This window comes from Molossus molossus, unplaced genomic scaffold, assembly GCF_014108415.1.
Source record: "Molossus molossus isolate mMolMol1 unplaced genomic scaffold, mMolMol1.p scaffold_m16_p_1, whole genome shotgun sequence".
Taxonomy (NCBI): domain Eukaryota; kingdom Metazoa; phylum Chordata; class Mammalia; order Chiroptera; family Molossidae; genus Molossus; species Molossus molossus.
Window position 1 is genome coordinate 145,385,198 of NW_023425344.1, and position 15,151 is coordinate 145,400,348.

General features: G+C 41.4%; 1 protein-coding gene across 2 annotated transcripts in view; it reads left to right on the forward strand.

Moving 5' to 3' along the window:
• SUPT16H (SPT16 homolog, facilitates chromatin remodeling subunit) overlaps positions 1-15,151 on the forward strand; it is a 55,267-nt gene that overhangs the window by 14,770 nt on the left and 25,346 nt on the right. For both annotated transcript variants that reach the window (XM_036254402.1, XM_036254410.1), the window contains exons 2-4: positions 10,482-10,574; positions 13,299-13,469; positions 14,676-14,828. In XM_036254402.1, the coding sequence (XP_036110295.1) occupies positions 10,482-10,574; positions 13,299-13,469; positions 14,676-14,828 (417 nt within the window). The remainder of the gene's footprint in view (positions 1-10,481; positions 10,575-13,298; positions 13,470-14,675; positions 14,829-15,151) is intronic.

Sequence of the window (15,151 nt, forward strand, 5' to 3'; positions counted from 1 at the left end):
CTGTGGCTAAGACTTCCAGTACTATGTTAAATAAGAGTGGTGAAAGTGGACATCCCTGTCTTGTTCCTGTTCTTAAGGGAAATGTTTTTAGTTTCTGCACATTGAGTATGATGTTGGCTGTAGGTCTGTCATTTATGGCTTTTATTATGTCTAGATATGATCACTCTATTCCCCCATTGGTGAGCGTTTTTATCAGAAATGGATGCTGGATTTTGTCGAATGCTTTTTCAGCGTCTATTGATATGATCATGTGGTTTTTATCCTTCATTTTGTTTATGTGGTGTATCACATTTATTGATTTGCGAATATTGTACCAGCCTTGCATCCCTGGAATGAATCCCACTTGGTCATGGTGAATAATTTTTTTGATGTATTGCTGGATCCGATTTGCTAGTATTTTGTTCAGGACATTGGCGTCTATGTTCATCAGGGATATTGGCCTGTAGTTTTCTTTCTTTGTAGTGTCTTTTTCTGGTTTTGGAATTAGAATTATGCTGGCCTCATAGAACGTGTTTGGAAGTCTTCCTTCTTCTTGAATTTTTTGAAATAGTTTGTGGAGAATGGGTGTTAGTTCTTTTTTGAATGTTCGGTAAAACTCCCCTGTGAAGCCATCTGGGCCTGGGCTTTTGTTTGCTGGGAGAGTCTTGATTACCTCTTCAATTTCCTAGTTGTTATTGGTCTGTTCAAGTTTTTGATCTCTTCCCGCTCCAGTTTTGGGAGACTGTGTGTTTCTAGAAATTTGTCCATTTCGCTTACATTGTCGAATTTGTTGCCACATTGTTGTTCATAGTAGCTGTTAATGATCTTTTGTATTTCTGTGGTGTCTGTTACTGCTCCTCTTTCATTTCTGATTTTGTGTATTTGGGTTCTCTTTCTTTGTTTCTTGGTGAGTCTAGCTAAGGGTCCATCAATCTTGTTTATCTTTTCGAAAAACCAGCTCTTTGTTTTATTGATCCTTTGAATTGTTTTTTTGGTCTCTGTCATTTATTTGTGCTCTGATCTTTACTATTTTCTTCCTTCTACTTGCTCTGGTGTTTTATTTTTGTTTGCTTTCTAATTCTTTAAGTTGTGAGGTTAGACAGTCCATTAGAAATTTTTCTTGTTTTTTGAGGTAGGCTTGTAGTACTATGAACTTCCCTCTCAGAACTGCTTTTGCAGCATCCCATAGATTTTGTGTTGTTGTGTGTTCATTTTCATTGGTTTCCAGGAAGTTTTTAATTTCTTCCTTGATCTCCTCGGTAACCCATTCATTGTTTAATAACATGCAATTTAGCCTCCATGTGTTGAAATGTTTTTGCATGTTCTTGTTGCCATTGATTTCTAGTTTTATGCCATTGTGATCTGAGAAGATGCTTGATATGATTTCAGTCTTTTTGAACTTGAAGAGATATAATTTGTGTTCTATCATGTGGTCTGTCTTTGAGAATGTCCTATGTGCACTTGAGAAGAATGTGAATTCTGCAGTTTCAGGGTATAATTCTCTATAGATATCTATTAAATCCATTTGGTCTAGTGCTTCATTTAGAGTCTCTCTTTCCTTGCTAATTTTTTGTCTAGATGATCTATCCAGTGCTGTGAACAGGGTGTTGAAGTTCCCTGCTGTGATTGTATTACTGTCGATTTCTCCTTTGAAGTCCTCCAAAAGATTTTTAATATATTTTGGTGCTCCTATATTGGGTGCATATATATCAAGGTTATATCTTCCTGTTGGATAGATCCTTTCAATATTATGTAGTGGCTTTCTTTGTCTCTAGTTATGGCCTTCATTTTGAAATCTATTTTATCAGATATGAGTATTCCTACCCCAGCTTTTTTTTGCTTTTCTTTTCCTTGAAATTTTTTTTCCATCCCTTCACTTTCAACCTATGTGAGTCTTTTGTTGTGAGGTGGGTCTCTTGTAAACAACATACAGATGAGTCATGCTTTCTTATCCAATCAGCTACTCTGTGTCTTTTTATCAGAGCATTCAGTCCATTTACATTTAACGTGATTATTGATATTGCCATTTTTGTTTAGTTTGGTTATATTTTTCTTCCTATTTCTTCTACTAATTACAGCAGTCCTTTTAACATTTCATGCAGTGCTAGTTTGGTGCTAATGTATTCCCTTAGCCTTTTTTTGTCTGGGAAGCTCTTTATTTGACCTTCTATTTTGAATGACAGCCTTGCTGGGTAGAGTAGTCTTGGATTCAGATCCTTGTTTTTCATGACCTTGATTACTTCATGCCGTTCACTTCTGGCCTGTAGTGTTTCTTGTGAGAAGTCAGCTGAGAGCCTATGGGTGTTCCTTTGTAGGTAACCTGTTGCTTATCTCTTGCTGCCTTTAGGATTCTCTCTTTGTCTTTAATTCTTGGCATTTTAATTACTATATGTCTTGGTGTGGGCCTGTTTGGGTTCTTCTTACTTGGGGCCCTCTGTGCTTCTTGAACTTGAATGCCTTCTTCCTTCACCAACTTAGGGAAGTTTTCTGTCACTATTTCTTTGAATATATTCTCTAACTCAATTTCTTCTTCTGGGACTCCTATGATGCGAATATTATTACGTTTCTAGTTGTCCTACAGTTCTCTTAAGCTGTCTTTCTGTTTTTAAATTGTTTTTTCCTTTTGGTTTTCTGATTGGTTGAATTTTTCTACCCTGTCGTCTAATTCACTGATCCGGTCCTCAGCTTCCTCTACTCTGCTCTTTAGATCTTCCAGTGTGTTCTTTATTTCTGAAATGTCACTCTTGATCTCTTCTTGGTGGTTTTTAATTTCCAATTGGTTTATTTTCAGCATCTCTATGCCCTTATTCATGCTGTTGAGCTTCTCAAGATCATGGCTCTGAATTCTAGCTCTGTTAACTTGCCTAACTGTTCCCCATTGATATTATCTTCAGTGGAGGTCTCTTGTTCTTTCATTTGGCTTTTGTTTCTGTGTTTCAGTATTTTGGCTATCACAGTGGGCTTTAGAGCCTGCCAGGTTTTCCCTGTGGGTATTGGTGTTGTGCTGTTCATGGCTCCCTCTCCTGGGTTTAGATGAGCAAAGGAGGACTCACGTTAAACACCATTGTCAAGTCTTACTTTCCTCGTTAGAGTTGCTAGCCCAGGAATGGTACTGTTATCCTCTAGCTTTTTGCCTGGAGGCTAGCAGTCCAGGTTACTTGAAGAGTTTTGAGTTGTTAATTGATTGAAAAACTCCCTCAGGTGCTCATGGTAAGGGGATTTCCCAAGGGTGGGGCAGATGCTGGTTATTAATAAGCCTCAATTAGCATTTCAATGGCCCACAGGGTGGGGTTGGATCTCGAGGGAGGGGCTGTTGCCTCTCCCTAGAACCCTGGGAAGGAGCAATATGGCCACCGTCCTGCATGGCTGCAACTCAGCAAAAGCTCTGAGCACCCTCCAAATCCTGAATGTCCCCACACAGTTCCAGTCCAGTCTGCCCTTCCTCTTCCGGAGCCCAAGGTGAATGGCTATGGCTATTTTAGCCGAGGGCGCTGGTCACTGCTGAGGCCGTTGCCGAGCTGCCCACCGTGGGCTCCCAGTCCCTGTCTCGCGCTTTCGCAATCCTACCTGGATCGAGTCAGTGTCCCTGGTTATATGGTCCTCGCTAGCTGCTTTTCTGTTGCTTTTTTGCGTAGCTTTGTCTGTGTTATAGTTGTAATTCCAGTTTGGTCCTGGGAGACGGTCTATGTAGCTTCCATTCACTCCGCTGCCATTTTGGAATCTCAGCAATGACTTTTTCATACTCAAGGTATTGGTCTGTATTGCACCTTCCTTTACCCATGGATGACTTTGTAACATCATTCAGTTCTTATTTGGGAAGTATTGGTTCCCTCAGTTGTACAGATCTTCTAAATGTTACACATTTCATTATATAGTATAGAAGAATCATGGATGTTAATATCACTACTGATCTTATCAGAAAAGTCTTAAGTAAAAAAGCTGTCAAGTTCGTGGTGCTGGGTACAAGTTTTTAATATTTGCTTGAAAACTCCTATTTTATCATTTACAGACACATATATCATTGATTTTCCTTGAACAGGCTCACTTCATTCTTTTTTTTTTTTTTTTACTCATCTGAAGGCATTTTTCCATTTTTTGTTCAGATAGAGTGGGAGGGAGAGAGAGAGAAACATCGACGGACACATCGAGTGGCTGCCACCCTCACAACCCAACCAGGGACAGGGACAAACTGCAACCAAGGTACATGCCCTTAGCAAGAACCGAGCCCGGGTCTCTCTGGACCTCAGGCCAATGCTCTAAGTGCTGAGCCAAACCGGCCAGGGCTCACTTTATTCATTTTTGAGAAAATGTATGCCTAGTCTGTTTAAATGGATAGTTCAGCTTGTTACTCAAATAATTGTGCAAGTGCTCTTCCTTGAGACAACCTTCATACTTCAGTGTGCATAAAGAAGTGCTATGTGTATACTTCCAATATCTTTACTTGAATTTTTTTGAACTTGTCTTTATTGTTGAATGTATTACAGATGTCTTCCCCTTTTCCCCCCATTGATCTCCTCCTCCCCAATCCCTCCCCCCTCCTGCCTTCCCCGCGCTATTGTTTGTGTCCATTGGTTATGCATATATGCATAGAAGTTCTTTGGATATCTCTTCCCGCCCTCCCTCCCCCCTTCCCTTTGGGGTTCATCAGTCTAACAACCAATTTGTACTTAATTCCTTCATCTTCTTTACCCATCCCCCAGCACCCTCCAATTTGGCAAACAACAAAAAGTTCTCTGTATCTCTAAGTCTGTTTCTGTTCTGCTTCCTCATCTTGTTTGTAGATTCGATTGTTGATATTGATAGATAAGTATTTATTGCCATTTTATTGTTCATATTTTTGGTCTTCTCCTTCAAGAAGACCCTTCAACATTTCACGTAATACTGGTTTGGTGGTGATGAACTCCTTTAGCTTTTTCTTTTCTGGGAAACTCTTGATATGTCCATCGATTCTAAATGATAGCTTTGCAGGATAGATTAATCTTGGTTCTAGGTCCTTGGTTTTCATCACTTTGAATATCTCTTGCCACTCCTTTCTGGCCTGCAAAGTTTCTTTTGAGAAATCAGCTGACAGTCTTATGGGAACTCCTTTGTAGGTTACAAACTGCTCTTCTCTTGCTGCTTTTAAGATTCTCTCTTTGTCTTTAACCTTTGGCATTATAATAATGATGTCTCTTGATGTGGGCCTCTTGGAGTTCATCTTGTTTGGGACTCTCTGTGCTTCCTGGACTTGTATGTCTGTTTCCTTCACCAAGTTAGGGAAGTTTTCTGTCATACTTTTTTCAAATAGGTTTTCAATTTCTTGTTTTCTCTATTCTCCTTCTGGCTCCCCTATGGTGCGAATGTTGGCACACTTGAAGTTGTCCCAGAGGCTCCTTACACTGTCCTCATTTTTTGGATTCTTTTTTCTTTTTGCTGTTCTGATTAGGTGTACTTTGCTTCCTTACATTCCAATTTGATGGCTTGTTTCTTGGCTTTACCTACTCTGCTGTTGATTCCCTATAAATTATTTTTTATTTCAGTTAATGCATCCTTCATTTCTGACTGGACCTTTTTTATGTTGATGTTCTCACTAAGTTCCTTGAGCAACCTTATAACCAGTGTTTTGAACTCTGCATCTGATTGCTTGTCTCCATTTTGTTTGGTTCTTTTCCTGGAATTTTGTTCTGTTCTTTCATTTGGGACATGTTTCTTTGTCTCCTCATTTTGGCTGCTTCCCTGTGATTGTTTCTTTTCTTTTTTTTATCCTCACCCGAGGACATTGTTCCATTTTTTTGTTCAGATAGAGTGGGAAGGAGAAACGAAGAGAGAGAAAGAGAGAGAGAGAGAGAAACATCAACGTGAAAGAAACATATCGAGTGGCTGCCACCCGCACGACCAACCAGGGCCGGAGACAAACTGCAACCGAGGTATGTGCCCTTAGTGGTAACCGAACCCGGGTCTTTCTGGACAGCAAGCCAACGCTCTAACCGCTGAGCCAAACTCCCCAGGGCTGATTGTTTCTATATACAGTCACCCCTCGTTTATCACAGTTAATTTATTCCAGACTCTAGCGGTCGCACCTGGCATTGAACGATTCCTGGGGTTCTCGAATTCATAGGCCTACAGTCCATATGTACAGTAATTTTTATTTTAATTGTAATACTGGGGTATATAATTGACTCAGACAGCCAAACGCGCGCTATATCATTTTCACTGTCTCGATCGACATTTTAATGAATATATTTGAAAAAAACTGCGATAGAGTGAAGCCACAAAAGTCAGAGCACGAAGTGGCAAGGGACGACTCTGTTAGGTAGAGTTGCTATGTCTCCTAGTCTTCCTAGGGTGGCCTGTTATAGTAGGTGTCCTGTAGGGTCCAGTGGCACAGCCTCCCTGATCACTCCAGCTGGACCTTCGAGGTGCACCCGTAGTGTGGACTGTACACCCTTCTGTTGTAATTGAGTCTTGATTGCTGTTGGCATGTCAGTGGGAGGGATTTACTCAGGCTGATCAGTTGCAAGGACTGGCCGTGACCACTAACCACTGGCCTCTGACTTTCTTGGAGGAGTCTGTGTGGTAGGGGCCCACCACACAGCAAGACTTACTTCAACAGGGCTCTGGTACCCACTGAGTCCACTCATTGAGTGTGTCACTTATGGAGGTCGTAGGGTGGTGGTGCTTCGACGTGGTCTGAAGCAGTCCACTGGGTGTGCTGGCCCTGGGGCAAGGTCAGACTCTACCTGTGTTCTACCTGGGGACACCCGGCATAAGCTGCAAAGTGATCTGCAGATGGCTGTTTCTTGTGCTGGGCTTGGAGGTGCCCAGGAAAAGCCAAGTTGTAAGCCAAGGCTGGCTGTTTCTAGTGCCAGGCCTGGGGCCACTTAACAAGACATATGGGGCTCACTGAGACCAGATTCTGCTTATTTGAGAGATTTTAGCTAAATCTGAAGCAGGATCGAGGACAGGCCAATTCTATGATAAAGGCACTGGAGATAGCTTGAGAAGGCCCGAAGGTTAGGTGGGGCAGGGCTTCCATTCAGCTCAAGTCAGGGAATCACCAGGGCAGTGTGAGCCAGGTTGCTGGAGTTCCAGATGTGGCGGTGTCTGCCAGCCCATGGAAGGGCTCACCAAAGGAACAGTGGCCTCCCACACAAGTCTCTCCAGGAGAAAGCTACCCCTCCAGCTCTCATCCTAATGCCAAACAATTCGTTTCTTCCCCGTATGTCTCTGGTGCCTTTCAAGCTGCCTCCCCAATGCTGGATCCCAGAAAGAGCCAGTTTGAGTAAGTCTGTGAGCGGGCCCTTTAAGAAGAACTGCCTGGGACTCCAGCAGCCTCGGCCTCAGTTCTCGCTGGTTTTACAGCCAGAAGTGATAGGGACTTCTCTTCCTGGCACTAGAACCCTGAGCTGGGAGGCTGGTATGGGTCAGGGACCCCTCACTCCTCAGGGAAGACCTTCCCAGCTGAGGTTTCCTCCTGATTTTTTTTTATCCTCACCCAAGGACATTTTTGCATTTATCTTCAGATAGGGCAGGAGGGAGAGAGGGAGAGAAACATCTATGTGAGAGAGATGCATGGACTGGTTGCCACCCACACGACCACAACCAGGGCCGGGGACAAACTGCAACTAAGGTACTTGCGGAAACCGAACCCGGGACTCTCTGGTCTGCGGGCTGACGCTCTAACCACTGAGCCAAGTCTGCCAGGGCTATCCTGGTTTTTATCTGTCACACATGGGTTTGGGATCAGCCTGTCTGTGCCTCCGCCCCTCCTTCCAGTCTCCATGTGGCTTCTTCTTTAATTTCCTAGTCATAGGACTTCCATTCAGGTCAGCGTCAGGCAGGCGGTTCTGAATGATTGTTGTTCTGTAGTTTAGTTGTAATTTTGATGTCGTGGGAGGAGGCAAGTACTGTGTTTACCTATGTCACCATGTGACTGGAAGTCCTACACAGATATTTTTGAAAAGTATATGCTCAAAGGTTGGAATTTTATAATAGTAATCTTTTTTTTTTACTGAATCAAGGACATACATTCTTTAATTAAACTGGCTTTTTTCTTTTCCATGAGCAAGGTTTAGTGAAAAATTACTTTGGTGTCACTGCCTTGATTCATGCTAAGGAACTAGCAATTTTAACTACCATTGTTTTTGTATTATTAGTGAGAACTAATGATGATACTTTACCAGCCTGAAGGAAAAAGTTTTCTCACTGAAAATCAGTGGGTGAATGCATATAGTTTCTATGTAGTAACTTCTTTGAGTTGTATGATTTGTTATAGTACAGAAATTCAACAGAACCCTCAGTCGCTATCACATTTGGATTCTTTGGCAACCAGAACCCTTAAAATGTGGAGAAGAGTCTTACGTAGATGTTTTTCTTGACTTTATAAAGGAAATCAGAGGTTTGACCTTATAGCTCACAAGTAATTACCTGTCCTTTGTTCTTAACAGTGCTTCCCAAAAGTATTTCATGGTTAGAGGGCTCATATTTAAACTCCAATTTCAAAACTTACTACAAAACTGCATTAACCAAGACAGCATGATACTAATGTAAGAATAAACACATAGGTCTATGGAATAGAATTGAGAATCCAGAAATAAACCTCCACATTTACATCATTTGATTTTTGACAGTGGTGCCAAGATAAATCAGTGGGAAAAGAACAGTCTTTTCAGCTTGTGCTAAAGCAGCTGCATATCTGCATCCAACAGAATGAAGTTGAGTCCCTTCCTTACGCCATACACAAAATGAATTCTAAATGAATCATAGATCTGAATATAAGAGCCAAAACTATAAAACTGTTACAAAAGAAAGTATGGGTAAATCTTTATGTCTTTGGGTTAGGTAACGCCTTCTTAGATATGACATCGGAAGCACAAGAAAATGCCTTGGCCGGGTGGCTCAGTTAGTTGGAGCATCATCTCATACACCAAAAGATTGTGGGTTCAATCCCTGGTCGGGGCCAGAACAGGAAGCAACCAATTAATGTTTCTCTCTAAAACGTTCTCGAATGGGGATTTTTTTTTTTTTTAAAGCACAAGAAAATGATTTGAATTTCTTCAAAATTAAAAAGTTTTATGTTTCAAAGGACACCGTGAAGAAAGTGAAAAGAGCCCAGCCAGTGTGGTTTAGTAGATTGAGGGGCGACCCAAGGGCTGAGAGTTCCTGGTTCTGTTCCCAGTCAGGGCACATGCCCAAGTTGTGGGCTCGATCCCCAGTAGGGGGTGTACAGGAGGCAGCTGCTGATGTTTCTCACATTGATGTGTTTATCTCTCTTTTCCTCTCTCTAAAATATGAATAAAACATTTTTTTTTAGCCCTGGCCGGTTTGACTCAGTGGTTGGAGCGTCGGCCTGCGGTACAAAGAGACCCGGGTTCGGTTCCCGCTAAGGGCACATACCTCGGTTGCAGTTTGTCCCCGGCCCTGGTTGGTCATGCGGGTGGCAGCCACTCAATGTGTCCCTTCACATCCATGTTTCTCTCTCTCTCTCTCCCTCTCTCTCCCTCCCGCTCTATCTTAACAAAAAAATGGAAAAATATCCTCGGGCGAGGATAAAAACAAAACAAAACAAAACATTTTTTTTAAAGTGAAAAGAACCCACTGGGAGAAAAATTGGCAAATCATCTAATAAGAGACATCTCTAATATAAAAGGAACTCTTATAATTTAATAATAAAGCAATAACCCAGTTACAGAATGGGCAAAGGATCTGCTTAGGCACCTCTCCAAAAAAGATATACTAATAGTAATCACATGAAAAGGTGCCCAACTCAGCCATCAGGGAAATGCAACTCACACCTATTGGTGGGCTATAATAAAAAAGACAACAATGTTGGTCAGCATGTAAAGAAATGGAAATCTTATACATTGCTGTTGGGAATGTAAAATGGTGTAATCACTTTGGAAAACAGTCTAGTAGTATTTCCTTAAAAAGTTAAACTTGGAGTTACCATAAGACCCAGTAATTCCTCACCTAGGCATATACTCGAGAGAAGTTGCATCACACAAATATTTACATGAATGTTCATAACAGCATTATATATAATCACCAAAAAATGGAAATAGCCCAAATGTGTTGATGAATCAATACAATATGGTATATACATAAAATAGAATACTATTATTCAGCAGTAAAAAGGATGAAGTACTGAAACGTGCTACAACATGGATGAACCTTGAGAGCATGTTAAATAAAAGAAGCCAGACACAAAGGCTACATGTATTACTATTCCATTTCTATGACATGTCCAAACCATAGAAACAAATTAGATTAGTTGTTGCCTAGAGCTAGGGGGAGATGGATAATGGTTGCTAATGGGCTTGTTTTGGGGAGGTGAAAATGTTCTAGATTATGGTAATGGTTGCATAGAGTAATTAATGGCTATAACGTTGTCAGGTAAACATGTACCTTAAACTTGGACTTTATTTTAGGAAAAATTATGTACATCTTAAGTAAATACTAAAGCCTGTTTCTCTTTTGCTAGTGTCAAAAGAAAATGACCAGATTACCTACTCTTTATTTTTCAGAAAGGAGAGGATGAGTATGCCAACGTTGATGCCATTGTTGTATCGGTGGGTGTTGATGAAGAAATTGTTTATGCCAAGTCAACTGCCTTACAGGTGAGGGGTTATAGCATTTCTTAGCCCTGACAATCTTTGAATCATCTACTGCACTGTTCAGTATAGTAGCCACTAGCCACATTAAAAATTTAATTTCTGAGTCCCAAGTCTCAAGTACTCTATACTGACTACCATATTAGACAGAGCACATATAAAATGTTTTTATCTTCACAAAAGGTTCAGTGCACAGTGCTGATTTAGAAAATAAGGAGAAAAGAGAAATATATAAATTGGCATGGATTTAAGTGTATATATCAAAAAAATCTAAACAGTTACACAAAATACTTCTTTTTCTCTTGGATAGTATTCAGGGACCCAGTTTTTCCCATATCTCTATTATTCATAGATTTTAGCCCGTGTGCTCATGGTACAAAAAATTGCTAGAGCTCCAGTCATTACATTTGAATTCCAAGCAAAAAGAATGGAAAGAAATGGAAGAAAATGGGAGCTCTTCTTCCCTTTATAAAAAAGTTTTTTTTAATTTATTTTTATATTTTAGTTAATCCTCACCCGAGGATATTTTTCCATTGATTTTTTTTTTTTTAAGACAGAGTGGGGGGGGGGGGGTGATGGGGAGAGAGAGAAACATGAATATGAGACACACTGATTGGTTGTCTCCTGCATAGCAGGGATTGAACCTGCAACCCAGGTATGTGCCCTTGACCGGAATTGAACCCGAGACCCTTCGGTCTGCAGGCCAACACTCTAACAACTGAACCAAACCGGCCAGGGCTGCCTACTTCCCCTCTCCTTCCTTCCTTCCTTCCTTCCATTGATTTTAGAGAGGGAGGAAGAGAGAGAGAGATAGAAACATCAGTGAGAGAGAACATTGATTGGCCGCCTCCTGTATGCCCCTCACTGGGGATCGGGCCCACAACCTGGGCATGTGTCCTGACTGGGAATCGAACCATCAACTTCTTTCTTGGTGCATGGGTTGACGCTCAACCACTGAGCCACGCTGGCTGGGCCTCCTTCCCTTCTTTTTTTTTTCCTGCAAATACATTTAATGCACTTAGATTATACAGAGGAAGAGGGGACAAGAAGGAAATGACGTCAAAGTAAGTCACCCAAAATTTTTACAAAACTTCCTGGCTGGCTGCAGCCCCTAGGAACTGAGTCGCCATTGACATTAGAAACTAATAAAAAATTTTACAAAATCTACTCATTGCAGCATTCAGGTACTTGTACAAAAGGAGGGCTCACTCTATAGGGCTCCTGATTTGTAACAGGGACCCAGGTAGTACTTCATCTGGCATGGAGGACCTCGAAGCCAGAGAGGAAAGAACCAGATACAAAAAATACTCAAGGGATTTTTTTTTTTTTTTTTTTATCCTCACCCAAGGACATTTTTCCATTTTTTTGTTCAGATAGAGTGGGAGGGAGAGAGAGGAAGAGAGAGAGAGAGAAACATCGACGTGAAAGGGACACATCGAGTGGCCGCCACCCGCTCGACCAACCAGGGCCAGGGACAAACTGCAACCGAGGCATATGCCCTTAGCGGGAACCGAACCCGGGTCTCTCTGGACCGCAGGCCGACGCTCTAACCGTTGAGCCAAACCGGCCAGGGCACTCAAGGGATTTCTTTACTGGTCTGCCCCATAGGGGCACCAACTTTCAGGTTTTTTTTCCCTGCTCTCAACTCAATCTCAAAACCCAGTCCCAAGACCCTGTGTTTGTTTTTAAAAACACTCTAGCCCTTTTAGACTCTCCCCAAGGCTTCCCAGTCCCTGCCCTGGAGCCTGGCCTTTGGAAGGGGAAGAGAAGGGCAGGAAAAAGTACCAGCTCCCCAGCCAGACCTGAGACCTTACATGAGCCTCCCCATTCCCTCCGAATGGCAGCTGGGTCTGCGGTCCTCTTGCAGCCTACTGGATGCAAGGAGCCACAGGAGTCTGCTTCATGTAGAATGGGGGCCCCTTCCTAGCACCAGGGACCTGGAGGGTCGGGTAGGACCAGACAAACTTCAAGGAAGCCTGTGGAAGAAACATATGAGGGAGGGAAGCTTACCTCTCCACTTGCTATGAGGTCAGGGCTCCCAAAGGGGTGCAGGGAGGGAAAGAAGGGATACATTCAGCAAGGGCCCACCATGGTTCAGGTGCTGTGCTAAGCACAGTACATGGTCAGCCTTGCTTATTCCCCAGTGAGGTCCCCTCTCATCGGCCCTCCTTCCCTTCTTAAGGAGACTTGCTTGAAGTCCCACATAATACTTCTATTTATAATTTATTGGCCACAATTTAATCTGTTGGCCATGCTTAGTTGAAAGAAAGGATGAGAAATAAATCTTCATGCTGAGCAGTGTGCCTAGCTAAAAATCCTTTCTTTTTGAGAGGGAGGAAACGAATAATTGGAACACAACTAACAATCTTTTGGGGAGGTAGAATGCACAGTTCTCTAGGGCACTATTCTGTCCTGTTTTACGCATTTCTGTCCTAAATAAAATAGTTTCTATAAATGTAAACTGTCTAAAAGATTTGATGGTCTTTGTTACAGAATGTTTCAAATATATAAAAGTTGGTAAAATAATGATATTGAACTCCTGTTTACCTATTATTTGGTTTCAGTAAATTGTCAACTGGTTCAATATCATTTCATTTGTCCACATCCAGCCTCCCACCCCAGATTATTTTGAAGTTACTTCCACATAATCTTATTTTATAAATATTTCTGTATAAATACATTAATTTTCTTGTCTGTAAATGCTGTTGTCATTATTGTCTTTTCCCATAGACATGGCTCTTTGGTTACGAACTAACTGATACTATCATGGTCTTCTGTGATGACAAAATCATTTTTATGGCCAGCAAGAAAAAAGTAGAGTTCTTGAAACAGATTGCCAATACGAAGGGCAATGAGAATGCTAATGGAGCCCCCGCCATCACACTGCTGATACGAGAAAAGGTCAGACATAAAAAACAATGTGTCATAAATGTGAAAGAATGTTTGAAAGTGATAAACAGAAATGCCTTCTAGGAATTTAAAAGAATATAAGGGAAAGATTGAGCTCAGTTGGTGGTTGTAATTACAAAGTTTAGTCACATCTTCATTGTTAGGAAGAGTTGAATAACCCTATCTGTTCTGCGACAAAACAAATGGACTATGAATTCTGGTGCACACTAACTTTATCTGTCCATTCCGGAGGAGACACTGTCAACTTATGTTTGTTTTCATCTGAGTACCTTAATTGCAACAAATAACTTCAGATATCTTTAAGGAAATTTAGATAAATCTCAGTTCCAGTTTTTATTTTATTTTAAATCCTCACCCGAGGATGCTTTTTTCTATTCTTATCTTCAGACAGAGTAGGGGAGAGAGAGAGAGAGAGATATCAACGTGAGAGAGACACATTGATTGGTTGCCTCTCCCACGACCCCTACCAGGGCCGGGGACCGAACCACAACCAAGGTACATGCCCTTGACCGGAATCTATCTAACTTATGATTCTTTGGTCTACAGGCTGACACTAACCACTGAGCAAACCAGCCAGAGCAGTTCCAGTTTTTATTATATGTAGTTTTTTTGTGTGTGTCATACTGCTCACGTGAGAAAGATTTTTTTTCTCAGAATATTGTTCACCTATGTGTTTGAGTTGCTCCAGCTGTTCCTGGGGCAGGGAGGAAATAATCTTGTCAGTTTATATGGCACTTCACTTAGGCATATTAAAATATTCAAACAACCCTGGCTGGTTTGGCTCAGCAGTTAGAGTGTCAGCCTGTGGACCAATTCGGTCAAGGGCACGTACCTCGGTTGCAGTTTATCCTCGGCCCTGGTCAGGGTCGTATAGGAGGCAGCCAGACGATGTTTCTTTTTCACGTCAATGTTTTTCTCTCTCCCCCCCCCCTCCTTCCCACTCTATCTGAGGTAAGTGGGAAAATATCCTTGGGTGAGGATTAAAAAATATATCTATATATATATTCAAAGAAATTTTGTGTTAACCTTTGGTTTGTTACTGTCTGCCCTAAAGAAGGAGGTAGGGTATAGGGTTGGAATTTATTCTTTCCAGGGTTTAGAATATTTGTCTCTGCCGGTTTTTTTTACTAGTAGAACATAGATGTCTAATTCTAAATCCAGTTGACAAACCTCTCTTCTTTCCTGTGACACTGATAGAATGAAAGTAATAAGAGCAGCTTTGACAAAATGATTGAAGCCATTAAAGAAAGCAAGAATGGCAAGAAGATTGGAGTATTTAGCAAAGACAAATTCCCTGGAGAGTTCATGAAGAGCTGGAATGACTGCCTCAACAAAGAGGGCTTTGACAAAGTAAGAATTCTCCTGGAAACAAGCAAATTGGGAATGGAGAAGGCAAAAGTCTGACGGGCTTCCATAACAAATAGTGCAGAGAATGTGGGAAAACTATACATTTATTTACATTTCCATTTTCATTCCCTGCGACTGAGCAGTAAGTCATTTTTCTTTTCACTTAGGAATGAGGCATTAAAGAGATAGTTCAACTACTTAGAAAAGTCTCTTGAAAAAAGGTCTCTAGAAAAATTTTGGGTTTTTTTTCTTTTGACCTCTTGCCTGTCTTTCTTTAGCCTTTACAAAAACCTCTGGAGAGTTAAATTTACATTTAAAATGATACA